Source organism: Nannospalax galili, unplaced genomic scaffold (assembly GCF_000622305.1).
Source record: "Nannospalax galili isolate Female #2095 unplaced genomic scaffold, S.galili_v1.0 scaffold881, whole genome shotgun sequence".
Taxonomy (NCBI): Eukaryota; Metazoa; Chordata; class Mammalia; order Rodentia; family Spalacidae; genus Nannospalax; species Nannospalax galili.
Genome location: NW_008344709.1, coordinates 526367 through 539800, shown reverse-complemented (window position 1 = coordinate 539800; position 13434 = coordinate 526367). Strand labels below are relative to the sequence as shown.

The 13434-nt window shown below is 34.7% G+C and overlaps 1 protein-coding gene across 1 annotated transcript; it reads right to left on the bottom strand.

Annotated features, from left to right (window-relative positions):
* Positions 1 to 9458: 9458 nt before the first annotated feature.
* LOC103740363 (olfactory receptor 8B3-like) lies at positions 9459 to 10388 on the bottom strand. The gene has a single exon (XM_008840943.1). The coding sequence runs from the start codon at positions 10386 to 10388 to the stop codon at positions 9459 to 9461; it is 930 nt and encodes a 309-aa protein (XP_008839165.1).
* Between the last annotated feature and the right edge of the window lie 3046 nt (positions 10389 to 13434).

Genomic DNA, 13434 nt, shown 5'->3' with positions numbered 1-13434 from the left:
AAAGTTAAAATATTATTGTGAATATATTTGAAACTTACACTGCTTAGGTGGCAAAACCTTGTTGATTGCTTATCATTGTTATTATTCTTCTCTTATAAGGATATCACCAGACTCTGTGTTCATTTGCTTTAATTCTAAGAGGATATGGCATGAAGTTATTTCCTTATATTTCTTGGCCATTTAAAAAAATTATTCCTCATAAGTTGAAATGTTGGTCCTTAATACACCATCAGAAGAAAAATAAGAGGTGTATTTTTATTGCACTGGATATTTGTGAGACTCTATAAACTTCTAATGAATTGAATTTCACAATGTACTTGGAGTATACAAGATAAAAGCTTTTTAAGTCTCATTTGAAAGAGGAGATTTCAGACATATAAACAAAATGATGTGGTGACATGTAGATGTTAGAGAATTATGTGTCTTTGTGTACCTGAGGATTTAGTATTTTGTCATGCATTGTATGTCCTTTCCATTTGGGATTGTACAACCTCCATTCTTGAACCAATATTGAACTCCTCTATCTCCTAATCACCAATGTTTTAAAAAGCATTAGGCTTTTTAATTACTTTGTTAAAAACTGTTAAGTATGAATTTACATATGATCACTACATTGGCTGACTAGACTCCAGTAGACACATTTACACTGAACGACCTTTGAGTACAAATGCCTGAATGAATAGGAATTAACATGTATGGGAGAATACATAAGGTCCCATGGGGGAATGTGAGAAGCATGCAGGGATCCAAATTTGATTAAGAAATGTTTTATGTAATTACAAAAGCTCAAAAAATGTATTTAAAAAGAAAAACATTGTCAGGGAATGTATTAACACAGTTCCAGTATTAATCTCTGCTAATAGTTTACCAAATAATTGTGTTGTCATTTTTTATTTGCTGTTCAGTGTATGGATGCAAAAGACTTGTGCCAATGTATTTGTATATGTATGGATATTACTTAATCTAATTTAAGGAAATTTTCATTTATAATCCTTTTGAAGAGCCGGTCAATGCCATTGACCTCAAATTCTTCTTCCTCTATGCTATGATGCATAAAAGGAGTCTTTTTATCTTGTGCCACATTTCCTGCATATTCAATTCCTGTGCATTTATTTTTTTTAAATTTTCCTTAATCTTTGATTGAACAGTCCAATTCTGCAACTTTATTGTCTAGTCTTATGTCCCTTGAGAATAGAGACTTCTTTATTTTTCCATTATTTCATTAATATTTTTTGTTCTTTTTTTTAGTGTTTTTGTATGTTTTTTGAAATTTTGTGCATATCATACAATAATTGTTAATCATCTTTATGCCCCACCCTCATCGGTGCTCTTTCATATGCTCTGCACTCCAGATTTCAAGTATTCTGTCATATTTCTAAGACTTGTTAAGTCAAGTTTTTGTACCAATATCACTCAGTGAACGTTCATCCATTGGTGTCTAGTAAGTCCTTCTGGAGTCTCTCCTTAAAGAATATCAATTCTTCCTCACCCAACAGTAATCAGTTGTCAATAGTTCTTTGGCCAAGGTTGAGGGCTGCTGTCCATTTCCCCAGTTCCATGCTAGGTTTCTGTCTGAGTTTACACAGGTCTTGGACATGCTGACACCATTGCTCTGAGATCACATGAGCAAGGTCCCTGAGACCTGGAAAACTCCACTTCCTTATGATTGTACACCATCCTGGCTCTTACAAACTTTCTACCCCCTCTTCCTCAATGGTCTTTGAGCTCTAGTTGGATGAGGTTTAATATAGGAGTCTCATCCAGGGACACACTTTATAAAGTCTCTTATTTTCTACAATTTGGCCAGTTGTGGTCTTCTGTGTGCATAGTACTCAATAATCTGGCTTCCATTCCATTCATTCTATTGGTGAGAGTTATTCTTGTCATTTCAAATTGGCTTATTGAATCTTTCAGTTCCATCTTCATTTCAACCTGAGTCTTCTTCAATGTTTCTATTCTTTTTGTGAATTCTTTTTTGAATCCTGAATTCTCTTTGCCATTTCATTTATCTGTATGTTTGTATTTTCTTGAGGTTCATTCAGTTGGTTATCACTATTCTCTTTGAATTTGAGCTACTTGTGTTTTCTTTAAATTCACTGAATTACTTGATCATGTTTATAACTGCTCTTTTAAATTCTGTGTGCTATGGTTCTCCTATAGGACTGTAGGGTTTAGTATGGACATATTAATTTGGTTTTTCACATTATTGCATTTTTTCATTGTGGTTTGGGCATCTGGATTTCTCTCGTTGCTTATATGTTTCTGATATGAAACTCAAATCTGCCTTTTTGAGTTGAAGTTTAATTCTATTTATATTTTTGATATTTATATATTTTAAAATATTGAGTAAAACATTTAAAAATTAAGTGATGTGGAATGGCACACTTCTTTAATGACAGAAATCTGTACTCTGTTGACAGTTAGCCTGTGAATTCTAGCAGGGTCAACAACTTGCTGCCAAACATTGCTACATAGTGATATTTTATGTTCCAAAACCTGAGAAAAGGGAAACAAATTAAAATTGGATTTTTACACTGAAACTAAGGTTAGTCATATACTAAAGGGGCCCATGGCTGCACATGATGATTCAAAACTGGTGGCTGAGTGCTCTTCTCTCAACAAGACAGTTACAGCATTTTTCTTTTGATTCAGGGGATGATGTGAAAGGGGGGCAGAAAGAATATACAAATGAAAAGTTCAGGAGTGGAAATGAGCTGGGATGTGACATTCTGAGAAAGTCACAGCCACTGTAACCACACATCTGCAACATCTGTGGATACATTAAATTTTCAAAAGAATATGCTCATGGGGCTGGAGAGATGGCTCAGCAGTTAAGAGCACTGGCTCTTTTTGCAGAGGACATGGATTTGGTTCCCATTATGGACATGGTAGCTAATAACTGTCCTTAACTCCAGTTCCAGGAGGATCCATTGCCCTCTTCTGCCCTTCTCAGGCATTGAATGACTCAGGTACACTTATATACATCCAAGTAATACACTCATAGACATAAAAAAAAGAGAATGTACCTATAAACAGCCTGGCATGGATAGATGAGAAGTCAAGAGGCAAGAGGTCCTACCTTTCACTACTGAAATTTGTTTTGATCAAACAGTAAATGTGTGTATAAACTCCCAAATACTTTACTTTAAGGGCATTAGGGTATATTTTAGAGGTGTAAGTCTTTTATAAAGTATATAGCCAGGAAATCAAAGTCAGCACTTCAGGAAGAATAAGGAAGGAAGAAAAGAAGGAGGGAGGGAGGAAGGGAGGGATGGAGGAAGAGAAGGAAGAGAGGAAAGAAACAGAGAGAGAGAGAGAAAGACTGGAGGAAGGAGGGATGGGGAGGAAGGGAGGGAAGAGAGAGGACAGAATGAAAGGAAGGAAGGAAGGAAGGAAGGAAGGAAGGAAGGAAGGAAGGAAGGAAGGAAGGAAGGAGAAAAGGAATAAAGACAGATTTAGATAGTGGAAACTTCATGACTCACTAGTATGTAGTTGATAACACTGATTCCTTTCTCAATAAATAATTTTTTCAAATATTCTCTACAGGTATATCCCTTAAATAACATATTTCACAGAGTACCACAGCATATAAATCCATAGTGAAATTATAAAACAGTTTATAAAACTTCAATTTGCAGAACAATATTATTTGGTCAACTGCTTCAGAGTACTTACACTCATTTTTGTCTGGGCATCACAAGAGTAATATTGTCATATGACATCAGGTTAAGGTAACTTACATTATTGAAACAGAATCTTACATAATAAATTCTTTAAGCTGCATGGTAGTCACAATGAACAAACCTACTGTAGCTTGACAAACAAAAGTGGAGAGAGATTCATAGCACATTAATGCAACCTCAACATGAAAAAATGCACAGAGGAAAATATCAAATTGCTAATAAGATCTTGGGATATAAATAAAATGTCTTGAGAAAGCTATAATGGGAAACACAGCATGAAAAAACATTTAAGAAATAGTAAAAGCTTATATGACAAAGAAAGTCCCTAGCAGTAAACATAATGTTATTCAAGAAAAATACCTTAACATTACATGCTCAATAATTAGGAAAAAAATAGAAAAGACCAATGGTAGCTAAGAATAGAAATATAAAATTGGAATAGAAAGTTTAGAAAAACAGATATAAAATTCCATGAAATAATGTTAATTTATAAAATGATAATAACAGTAAGTTTTAGTTAGACTAAGATTTTAAAAAGAAGACCAAACAAAATCAGAAAGAAATATAGAAGATAATACAATTAATAATACGGAAATGCAATGGATCAAAGATTCAGTTTTGACCAATTCTAAGTCAAAAATTTGACAACCTGTAGGAAGTAGATAAATTCCTTAGTGTATGTAGCCTACCTGCCCTGAGTCATGAAGTCATGAAGAAAAAGTAAATCCCATTGAGTAGTAATAAAGCAGACATTAAATCACTAACAAAAGTCTCCTAATAATAAACAAAAAAGTCATAGCATTGTAAGCAGATATTGGGTCTGGTGGGCTCCAGATCGGATTTCCTGGTTGTTCAGTCCTACAGAAAAGAATTGGATCAGGAACTCATGGAAAGTGTCAGAAGCAGACAATTTATTAGGAAAGAACACAATGTCTCCATGTGTTGCTTAAAGATGCTTCTTTGATGAGTGATGAGAGCCACACTTATCTGTGAGTCTAATATAAGTATTTATAGTATAATTAGAAATTATATTGGTTTAACAAAGTGGCAATAGTAGGTTCTCCTTTGGGGTCTATACTCTCTTTTACCACTTTTATTTGTCAAGTTAACAATATCAGGCATGAATTCCATAATTGGTCATAATGCAAAAAATAAGTGACCATAGGTCTCTTACCCAGATTGGTACAACTATAATGCAACTCCTAAGACTCAAAGAACATTGCAGAAGATTGGGCAAAAAGACTATAAACCAGAGATTCAGGATACCTACTTCAGGATAGTTTCTTCCAGGCAAGGCACAAGAACAACATCCATGAATTCTCAGTGATATGATTGCCTAAACAAGCTGTACATGATGGAAAACAATACCAACACTGATAGTGAACAGTTCACAAAGCCCTACTTCTTGAAGAAGAGCTACAGGCACTCAGTGACTCCTGAGAGAGGGAAAATCAATAATTTCCAGGGAGCTCTTCAGGTCCTGCCTAAGAGGAACATAGTACCTGCCTAAAGGAACAAATTTCTCTCCTTAGTCTATCAGTTGGAGAAATTTATTTGGATCCTAGTAATAGGAATTGGTAGACAATCCACTGAACTACTCACTCAAGAAGGTGACAGCCTACCCAGACCTGTACACTGAGTGAGATTTCTGTGTTTAAATGTACATATTTTAAATGTAAATCACAACAGAGTAATCACTTCCCTTTATTTCATGTCCAACTTAATTAACAACGAAACAGACTAGTTATGAAGACAGAAATGATATATGTAAATCTTATGATATAAAACTATATCAATCCTCTTGTTGGATATTATTTCAACATAGTCAATATTCAGAAACATTTTAACAAGACCTTTGAAATTTTTCCTGCGTATTGGATAAGCAACAAGGAAATTATTATGTATATCTTTCTCTTGTTGTGTCTACTTAGATGATGACTTATCAGATATTTCTACATGTTCCTAGCACTTTAACTATTAAAAACATGAGACTAGAATGATTTTTCCTATGTTATACATAAGAAAATGACTGATCAAATATAGAATTGGTGGGGCGTGGTGGCGCACTCTTTAATCCCAGCACTCGGGCGGCAGAGGCAGGCAGATCTCTGTGAGTTCAAGGCCAGCCTGGTCTACATAGTGAGTTCCAGGACAGCTGGGGATACAGGGAGTCCCTGTCTCAAAAAAAATACCAAAATATATATATATATAGAATTGACTCCATGAATCAATACACAATTCTTCATCTTACAATCAACAAATACCTTCTACAAATCTCAGACACTGACGGTGAAGACATCTTACTGAATGTGCTTACAAATAGAAGAAACGGGGCCCCAGAATATGCAACTGCAATTACACACAAAGTTCATAGAAACAAAATTGTTTGTCTCGGTGATTATGAGTGTTGAATTTGTAATGTAATATAGGAATTCAGAATAACAGAGTGGAGGAATAGGTTCAACAAAGATTAGGAGTTAGAGGAAAAAAAAATAATAATACAGTGTAATTTTTGACTTATCGTCTTTCCATCGCAGTGCAGTTGTTCAGGTTGGTGTAATGCAAACGCAGCAGCAGACTGGTCAAGGAAAAGTTCCATCTATCAGATTTGGAGTTTCATCATGGAAATTCTTTCATCACCTTTATATGGGACAACAATCTTTTTACTGTAGACTGAAAAGGCAACACTGTTTTACAATAAAGTCATAATGCCCATATCCCAGTAGACTGGTAGCGGTGAATTTCACAACTTCCAATGTATCATTCAGTTGTCCAACTTGAATAAAATTATATTTTCTCTCATATTTTCTACAGTATTATTCACACAATATATAGCAAAATCACAGTACTTTTTTGATGAAGAGTATAAAATAAATGATAAAAATAAGACATATACCTCCTGAAAAAAATAAAATTAATGAATAAAGACTAGGTCGAGTAATAAATCAATTCAGTTGCATCATTTCAAACTGGTTCCTATGAATTTACAATTTAAAACTGAATTTTTAAACAATATTAATTATACTAATAACATAGAACTTGATCTTGTCTTAAAATGAAGCAGTCTTTGATTTCTGAAGGTATGCAAATGATAGGTGGATGACCCACTTAAACCCAATTTTTCTAACTGAATAGTAATGAAATTTGTCTTAAGTAGACACACTTCATTAATGCCTAAAAGGCATACCAACATTATAGGTATTTTGTTTTTGAAATAAAATCTTTTTCACATTAATAAAAAGTCAGAAGTAGTGGTTCATGCCTTGAATCCTAGCACTTGGGAGGCAGAAGCAGGTGGATCTCTGTGAGTTTAAGGCCATCTTGATCTATATAAGTGATTTCTAGGTCTGGAACTATAGGGAGACCCTGACTCAAAAGAAAAAAAAGAAAATATTCTTACCTCAATTAGAGACTTTTATAGAAGTAAAGTTCACTGAGTTAAAAATCAATCCTGCTGCTAAACTGACCACTGACTGAAAAACAAGTGATTACTTCAAACCATACATCAGAGTACTAGCCATATTGCATATCAAACCAGAGCAAGTGAGACATAATGCAGCTTAACTTTATTTTGCATACCTAACTATCCAAGAGACATGAAAAACAATGAAAAGCTGTATATTACTATAATTTTTAGAAAATAATAATATGAAAAATATTTAGCACAGTCATATTTTGCCTGTGTTTATAAGAAAATTAGTCTTCAAACCTGTTAAACTATTTTCATCATGGATGATACTTTGGAACGAAAGAAATTAACTATAATTCTACATAGCAAAAAAATCTAATAAAATTCCTGCTTAGTCTTCATTGATCATCCTACACACAGACACATTTCTTTTTGTTATATTTTTAATATTTTATTGATTCTTGGAGAGAAATGTCCAATGTATTTTGGTCATATTCCCTGCTTTCTCAGCACTTCACAGATCTACCTCTACCTCCCTCTAACCCTGAACCCAATCTGTGTGTTCCAAGTACTCTTAGATGTTGGACCTGCAGTGCGGCTTCATTGACCTACCATGGCTCACAGTCTTACAGAGAACTGATTTCTGCTTTCCAATCAACTCTTCAATGCTAATAGCTCCTCAACTCAGGGTGGGACTTTGTGTCCACTTCCCCAACTCCATGCTTGGATTTTTTGTCCAACTAGAACCTGAAGATGTCCTGTGAATGTTGAAACAATTACTGTGAGGTCAGAGGTGTAACTAATCTGTGTGGAAAACACTCTTCCTTTATAGCTGTCTGCTACCTTTGGACTTATAATTGTTTTGTCCCCACTTCCACAAAACCTTGAGGGGAGGGGTGTTATACAGATGACCCTATCATGTCTGAGAATTCCATGGTCTCTTATTCAATGAATTTTGATCAGTTGAGGCTCTCTAAATCAGTTGCCTTTTATTACAAAAAGAAGCTCCTTTGATTAGTGTTGAGAGATGCATTTATCTGTGGATTTAGCAATAAGTATTTGGGAGCAATTTTAATATGATATTCCGGTAGTAGACCATTAATAGCAGGTTCACTGTTACAGCCTGTGACCTATCTATACACAGGCTTTTAGCCCCAATAATTGTGCTTGGTATTATTTCTTGATTATGAATATCTTTGATCTATGGCCTTTGATATTTAGTCTATTACAGGAACCTATTAACTAAGAGACCCTTAAAACCGACCTCACATGCTTTTTATATAAGGAAAATGTAACCTAACATGAACTAACAACCTCTCCACTACATAGGAACAGCAGCCATGCACCAGACATTTGGCTTGAATAAATATTGACAATATAAAGCCCAGATAAATTAATATATTATAAAGAAACAAGAATCACCGAATAAAAAGTTAGAAATGCTACCCATATTTGTTTTAATGAAATAATATCAATAATATATAGTGGATAGAAGTAGAGTGAAAAGCTAATGTTTTCTTAGATGTTTATTTAAGGATAATTCTGTCATTATGTAAACTATAAATCTGGTTGAGCTTCAATATATTGCTTACACAATAAATATATTTTGATAAAATTAATATCCTGATATATTTGTTCAATGTAAATTTAAGATATTTGAAAAATTGTGTGATGCACACTTTTTACAACTGCAATAACTTCAATCGGGGTTGAATTCAATAACCAGTGCTCAAATTGTTGTACATACTAGACACTGGTATTTGAAAGTGATATATATATATATTCTTGCACAGGAGAGGATAAAAAGACAAAAGTACAGAGAATGTCATGTTAACATATTATTTCAAAAGATAAATACAACAGTTCTTTCACAGAAGTCTTCCAGCAGCCTATTATTGCTTTAATAAGTGGAATAACCTATGTGTTCTAAGATAATGCATGCAATCACAATTAACAAAAAAAAAATGTACTTACTGTCTTAATGTTACACATATGGAGGTAAAATGATAAAAGCACTGTTACATTTACTCTGTGGTTAAATACTCTTGCAACACAAGCCAGTCAGCCATGCAAGTCTAGAGACCTTAACTTGACACTAGAACCTGTGAAAATGAAGGATAGTACCAGCTATTTCTTGTACTCTCACCTCAGCATGTATGTCACAGCTCACATGCCCCACCACATAGTTTCTTAATGAAAGCAGAAAATATATACATGTTAAGAAAAAATACCTTGAAAGAAAATGTGCTTACCAGATGAATTTAAATTTCTGTCCCCATGATAAGACATTCACATGAAACTTGCACCCAGAAATGTACTAAAAACAAAGAACCTCTCTGAAAAAGACGCAGAGAAATTGTTTCTGATCAAAGAATTTTTCTGAGGGTTTTTCTCAGGGCAATTTTAATGTCTTTGTTTCTTAAGCTATAGATTAATGGATTCATCATGGGAACCACAGTGGTGTAAAAGATGGAAGAGATTTTTCCACCATCCCTAGAACCTGCTGAGGAAGGTTGAAGATACATAAATCCACTTGATCCAAAAAAGAGAGAAACAGCAACTAAGTGGGAACTGCAGGTGCTGAAAGCTTTGGACCTGCCCTCAGTGGACCTGGTTTGAAGGATCCTAGAGAGGATGAAACCATAAGAGGTAAAGATGATGACACTGGGCACAATGATATCTTTAGCTCCTGCAATTAACAGCTCTACCTCATTGACATAGGTGCTGGTGCAGGAGAGCTGGAACAGAGGGAGGAGATCACAGAAATAGTGGTTGATGATGTTTCCATCACAGAAGGTCAGTCCCAGCAAACATCCAGTGTGGAACATGGCACCTGTGAGTCCCATTAAATATGTACCAAGCATAAGATAGGAACACACTTTAGGGGACATAACAGTGTTGTACAGGAGCGGATTGCAAATAGCAACATAGCGATCATAGGCCATTGATGTAAGGACAAAACATTCAGATATGGCAAAAAGGGAAAAGAAGTAAACCTGGGTCATACATCCCATATAAGAGATAATATTCTTCCTTAATATAAAATTCATCAGCATTTTTGGTGTTAACACAGAAGAGTAACAGAGGTCTATGAATGACAAGTTAACGAGGAAAAAGTACATAGGAGTGTGAAGGTGTGAATTTAGGATAATTAGAATAATCAAAGCCAAATTTACCAATGAGGTTATCAAATACATCGCTAGAAAGAGAAAGAAGAGGGGTACTTGGAGCTCAGGCTGATCTGTCAATCCCAGGAGTACAAATTCTGTTACCAATGAGCCATTTTCCAGAGCCATTTCTCTGTAAGGTTAACTGTGGAGACAGAAAATTTGATGAAACTAGAGGAGCACATGGAACTTTTGACTGCTACTGTGGCCCACAATGGTGAAGAATGTGCCAGGAGTGTCTGAAAATGACCGACATTGAAATTACCCTTCATGCTTCCATGATAATGAAAGATGGTCTTTCCCCCATATGATAACCTTAACCTACATAGAACAAGGTGTTTCATCAACACTTTACAGATCTGAGTGTAGAGCTGTCTTATCCTACCATGATTGCTAGATAATGGAGAAAAGGGTGACAGGGCATGGAACCGAACACATTTTCTCAACTTTCTCTCATCCTCTCCTTGATACAGGATAAGCAATAGACCAGGTGCTGACTCCCAATGCAGACTGGGCTCTAAATAAGTAGGCATAATGAACACATTTTCCAACCCAGAATAAAAGAATCCAAATATAGGAATGGCTAGAATACTGCCAAAGTCTCAGGAAAATTCATAGTTCTAGAAGAATTTGAGATCTATCTATGGAGAAGCACGTTTCATTGCAATCTGAGCATCTGCTGAATCTATGAACATTTTCTACCTGCCTTTTTAAGATATTCACTTGAATCTTAGGATTGCAATAAAGGGGGAAAAAAGGCCGCATCATGGATCCTGTGATTCATCTTCCCATGAGGCTACTATAAATGTCTATAAAGCAACAGATTTCAGGAGAGACTCCTGAGTAATATCCCTTGCATATGAAGTTTTAAAAAGTTATATTCACATGACCAGAGGCTTATAGTGTTGTTTGCTAGAATCAGTGAGAGAGAAAAATCAGGTGATATTGTCCAATGTGAAGAAGGATGGATTGTGAAACATTAATAGAGTCTTCAATATAATAGTCAACATGTAAATAGCAGTTCACAGGACTATATTTATATTAGAGCTTGTTTATAGGATACACTTATATTGTCTGATATCATATGCATATAAATACAAACACACAGAAGCAGACTTATATGGAGGGAGAGAGAGGTCAATTTGCTTCATTGTTGTGTTATTTCAAAATGAATATCTTGATCAAAACAACAGGATCATTTGATATATATCTATATATATGGATGTAGATATGTAATTTAACACATTAGTAGTAAGTCCATAAATGTGATGAATAAAAATCAAGACATTAATATAAATAGAATTTAAAACTTACCCTCCTAAGGAATGAAAAGCTTTTCAATTCCTACGCATTGTCATTAACTCTTGTCTTGGAAAAACAATATGAGGCTCTGAGTCTTTGGATGCATTGACAAAGTTATTTTATCTTATTTCTTAGATATCTGTCAGAATTATTATTCATATATTATAAGGGTACTCTCGATTCAACATCAAACAGAAAATAATCCTCTTCTTTCTATCACTCTTGACTCTTGAGACACCAGAAGCTCCACCTGAGTTTAATTTTATAATGCACCTGGGATACACAAGGTAGAAAATTCTCAGTCCTTCCCATAGAAGCAGATTTCAGATAAAAAAGGAAAGTAGGTGAAGACATATACCTGTTAAACAATGATGCATTTTGTTTCCTTAGGGACTCAGTATTGTCATGAATGCCATTTTTTCTCTTGGGATTGTACGTACAGTCTGCTTAAGCCAGTACTTGACTCATGTATCCTAATCACCTTTATTTCTGCAGGGGAATTTATTACTGTTTCTCCCCACCTTTGAATGATAATGTTCCACATAGTTAAGCCATGAGTTTCCTCATAGTTTCTTAAAAACCTTTCAAGAAGTGTTATAACACAGCAATGTTTCTTCTGCTATTTCCCCTGAATTTTGTTTTTGTTGTTGTTGATTTTCTGTTCTGAGAATGATGACAAGGCCCCATGTGCATGATGCTATTGCTCCACACTACACTTATTTCCTGAGCCCCCCGACACTGCTGCATGTGTGTAGCACCTTTTCAAGGTTCTTAGCATTGCTTTAAAATGATGAGTGAGTATCAACCCCTCTTTGTTCTCAAATACAACACTTTGCCAATCAGGTCAAGACTATTTAATACTTACCGTGGAAAACAATGAGGGCTGAATGGTTGGAGGTTTGGTGAACTTTTAACCTATACTTCCTTACTATAATATTTTGCATGAATTGTTTTTGTGCTAAGATCCTTCCGTGTAAAACAGAGTTAAAGAATGTAGCACACTTTATTGGATTTTGTGGTGATTAAATGCATAAAAAGAAACAAAACTGATAAAACTATTCCCTGAATATCAGAAGTAGCAAGATGTTGTCTATAGGTAAAAATGCTCCTCAACGTGTGAAATGTCCATCATAAGTTAAAAATATCCTAAGAAGAGAGCATAGTTAAAATCAAGGTATAGTCTACATTATTGCAGCTCTGTGGACTACTCTACACAGAAAGGTATATTAGAAATGTACAAACTGCAGCTTCTCATTTTGACTATCCGTAAATACCAGAGCTAGCAGTTCTATTATTGTTAGTTTTTCAGTGAGATTAATTTGGACACATACTTGTAACATCTTCCCAGTTCTAGAACCATCAATATATGGTACACTGTCACTGCACCTGTTCTAGGTTTTAGCTGATGTTCGCAAACATGAATGCCTCTTTCTGTACTGGATGCTCAAAGTACCAGAACATTACTTGGGAGTTGCACTTATAAATTCATATTTTTTCAATATATTGAATAAAATTTATTAAAAATTTCACAAAGGCCACTGAGTGGCACATTCCCATAATGCTAGCAATCAAGGCTATAGTAACTGCATTTCAAAATTTCAGCTTGGCCATCAACTACCAGCCAATTCTGGGCTATACAGAGATACCAGATACTCAAAATAATAGAATTCAGAAGTAAATTTTAAATTATTTAAAGAACAAAGTAATGGTATTTTGTAAACTATATTAAAAAAATATCAAAGTTTTCCACAAAAATCCACATAGGAAATATTTGGGTGCATAGAACCTAGCCCTCTATCATGAAGTCAGTTTTGGTAAAAAACTGAATGTATGTGAATAAACTGCTAGTATATTTTTTAGGGATTGGTGGTAT